The 3,868-nt window shown below is 33.9% G+C and overlaps 1 protein-coding gene across 6 annotated transcripts in view; it reads left to right on the top strand.

Annotated features, from left to right (window-relative positions):
• LOC111088862 overlaps positions 1–3,868 on the top strand; it is a 51,748-nt gene that overhangs the window by 11,191 nt on the left and 36,689 nt on the right. For 3 of the 6 annotated variants that reach the window (XM_022400015.1, XM_022400016.1, XM_022400013.1), the window contains exon 2: positions 1,598–1,654. In XM_022400015.1, the coding sequence (XP_022255723.1) occupies positions 1,598–1,654 (57 nt within the window). Of the gene's footprint in view, positions 1–1,118; positions 1,185–1,568; positions 1,655–3,868 lie in introns of those variants that run through there. The other 3 variants (XM_022400014.1, XM_022400017.1, XM_022400018.1) reach the window with 3 other exon arrangements.

The following is a 3,868-nucleotide window of genomic DNA, read 5'->3' as shown; positions in this document are numbered from 1 at the left end:
TGGAAGAATGGTGCAGAACATGCAGTACATGTTGTGCTAAAAGGGGACCCAAACGTAAGAGTTGCTTGAAAATGTGTCAGAGTTTGTGAAAGTGTTATCGGAAAGGATGGATGATATTCACCATCAAGTGTGTTCAAACTTGAAAACGTCTGCTGATTCGATGAAGTTATCTTATGATAAGAGATCAACTGAGGTCAGCTTTGTACCAGGAGACAAGGTGTGGTTGTATAATCCCAGGAAGACCAAAGGGAAGTCCCCTAAGTTGTCATGTCCATGGGAAGGCCCATATGACATAGTGGATCGTCTCTCAGATGTGACTTTCCGGATAAAATGTGGTGCATGCCAACAGGCTTTGGCGTTATCATGGTCCAGGACATTTCAGTTGGGATGAAGTGAACAATGGAACAAATGACGCTGCTGAAGACATGTCACCTGAAAAAGCCACTGTCGGAAAAGAAACTCTACTTGGTTTTGAGAAGGGAAACAGTGAAGCCCTTGATGAAGTTACTACCACTGATGTGGCTGTTACCAATGATAAGATGTTTCCTGATGAAGCAGATGAATCCCACTTGAAGCATAAGCCAACGAGACGGAGACCAGTACGGAAGAAGATACGTCCCGTAAAATGAAGAGACTTTGTTAAATTTTGATTTTGTGTTTGTAAATTCTGTACATTTAATTAAGTTATTGTTAATTGTTTATTGGTTTAATGTAAGCGGCTATTGTTCGGGACGAACGATACTAAGGAAGGGGCAGTGTTACGACAGCGGGGGTCATGTGATGCTAGTAACACTTCATGCACTTCTAGAACGTTCATGTCTCTTCCTGAAGTGTCGAGAGGTTACTAGATATGCGGTATTCTTGTATATATAAGACCGGTAAGAACTGACGGCAACAATGCAATGAAATCTAATTGAACTGCAAACAGAGAGAGACGTATTGTTGGGTTGAGCGCGTGTGTCGTTCGTTTTGAATCATAGCATTTGTTTAACTCATAGTGTGACTGTTGAAATTAAGTGAATTTCAAAGTTGTATTGAGAAAGAATAAACTAGTTTTATTTAAGAAAGGACTTGTGTCGCTAAAGTTTCATCGGAAATAAATTTTTACAGAAAATTAACTAACGACCAGAGACGTAACAGTACATATGACAAATATGGTAGAAGTCTCTTGGGATCTTGTTCAGGTAGGATAAGTTACATTCATCTACAAAAATAATGTTTCTTTTGTTTGAAAAAAAAATCATTTTCAGTGTCAAATTATACTAATAGAGAAATTTAATGAGGTATGTCATTTTTATTTCAATAACAATATTCCAATAAAAATCCAACCAGTTGGAACATATAAACAAAAATCATGTGACCCATACATGGAAGTGTATAGCATTGAATAGTGAAATGTTTTGATACTCTGTTATGTTCTTCAGCAATTGTAAACAAAGTGTTTATAGATGTAGTTTGATAAAACTGTTTTGTTAAAATTATTTCCTTTTTAAGTGCTGGTTTTCATGTTTCTTGCGCACATAATTACAAAATGACATTTGTTTAAAAACATTTTATTTTCATGAATATTTTTTTGTGTATATTCCATCTGTTCCAGAATTACAATAACATAAAATGGATCTTGGACTACACAAAGTTGCCAGATATCTTAAAGGTATGATAAACATTGGTTTAAAAAGGTAGTTTTGTTTTAGTCAAACCTTTTCTTTAAGAAGCATTTCCTATATATAGAGAATATAATATTTATTTCAGGCAGAACTAAAATATTTAACTCACCCAACTAACTTAAAAGTGAAGTATCAAAATTTTGTTGATAAAGTAATATTCATTCCAGAGTATCAAGCTATGATTTTTTAGCTTGCCACTTGGAACTAACTTTTCTGCTGGATATCAGTGGACCTGATTATCACAGTGTAGTCAGTTATATTATAACTATCCTTGAACATGTTACTTTTATAACTGTTATTGACACTTGCACTCTTAGTACTAAAATGTCAGATACATGTACTTAGATCAGTGATTAATCAAACTTGAAATTATAACTTTTTGTTTATAGAATATATTCATAACCTTTATAATAATGTCCAGTAGTATTCCCACAATGAGCTATTTATTCTCTGCAGGTTCTGAAAGGACTAGAATTTTTTCAACTTAAATTTGCAGATGATATTAAGGTCTTAGGTGTTGCTAGCTTTGAAGAAGATGCTGCTGATTTACAAATGGATTTAGATCATTTAGTGAGTTGGGCAAATAAGTGGCAGATGGGTTTTAATTATAATAAATGCAAAATAATGCCTGTGGGTTATCGTAATTTGAATTATAAGTATATTTTTGGATAGGAATAACCTTAACAGTGTTATGAAGGAAAGGGATCTTGGTGTAATAGCTGATCAGTCTATAAAGCCATGCAAGCAGTGTGCTGTTGCTAGTGGTAGGGAAAATAAGATTTTAGGTTGTTATTGACAGAAATATTGAATACAAGTCTAAAGAGGTTATAATATCATTGTACATGTCACTGGTTAGGCCACATTTGGAATATTGTTTTCAGTCTTGGGCTCTTTACCTTAGGAAAGACATTGAACTGTTGGAAAGGGTTCATAGAAAGGTTACTAGAAAGGTGCCTGGGATGAAGGGGTTGTCATATGAAGAGGGGCTGAAATCTCTCAAATTGTTTTCTCTTGAAAAAAAGAAGAGTTAGGGAGGATCTGATTGAGATGTTTAAGATTGTAAAGGGAATTGATAGTATGATGCATAATTTTTTTTTCATATTTAACAGTGAGAATAGTAGGATCAGGGGACACAAATATACATTTTGGCAAGGTAAGAGTCATCTCCAGCTAAGACAGTTTCATTTTTCTAATGGGGTGATTGGCCTTTGGAATGGGTTGCTTTCGGATGTTGTAGAGGCAGTAAATTTAAGTGAGTTTAAGAAAAGGCTTGATAAGTATATGAATGATAAGGGCTGGGCTTTAAGATTTTTTAAAAAATTATTTTAATTTAGTTTAGAAAATGGAACAGCCGAGATGGACCAATAGGTCCCCGTGTTGTCCCAAAATGTTATGTTTTTTTTATACTACTATTATCTGTATCATTTTTCTCATATTTTCCTGACTTTGTTACATCAATTCACAATTAACCTTATTGTAACTTGTAACTTCATCTTGTTTCATTTTTAATGTACCTATTCTCTATATTCTTGATGTTTACTTTTAGCTTCTCATTTTCATTTAAGTACATGTCATTTCTTCTCAGGAAACAATCTTCTTTGTCACTGGACCTTCTATTTCCTGTTGAGGAGCTTGATTCATCTATTTACTGCTTGCCATTTATGTGTCATAAATCCATACATAGCTGAGAGTTATTTTACTTTGAATCATACTCTTATATTTGTGTACTTTCTGCCTACTCATATATTTCCATTACTCTCCAAGGGTTTCTAATAATTTGGATGTGCACCCCTTTCTTGGTATCTTTCAAAATTTTAATTCTTAAGCAAACTTAGTTGGCCTATTATACTCTGTTAAATTTCCTGATCAAGAGTTTGCATCAGATACCTACTTCAAGCACTTCATTTCTTGCTTTTATCTTCGTAGGTTTGGCTAATAAACTTAGGCAGATTTTGCATAGCTCCGTATTGTCCATCAGTGATCTTAATTATTCTTCCTTTAACAAAAGTTTTAGTGAATGTGTTAACACGTTGTATAATTTCACATGGAATGCTCCTGTCTTATGTTCAGTTTTGGAAATAACATTTTGTACTTAAATATCATCTCCAAATTTATACAGAAGGCAGGAGCAGTACATATTGTTACTTATCTGCTTGTTTGATAATTTCCGGTAAAAATTCTTTCCGAGTGACTTCAGTGAT

The sequence above is a fragment of the Limulus polyphemus genome, unplaced genomic scaffold, assembly GCF_000517525.1.
Source record: "Limulus polyphemus unplaced genomic scaffold, Limulus_polyphemus-2.1.2 Scaffold4608, whole genome shotgun sequence".
NCBI lineage: Eukaryota > Metazoa > Arthropoda > Merostomata > Xiphosura > Limulidae > Limulus > Limulus polyphemus.
The sequence above is the reverse complement of the archived record's forward strand: the minus strand, read 5'-3'. Positions and strand labels throughout refer to the sequence as shown.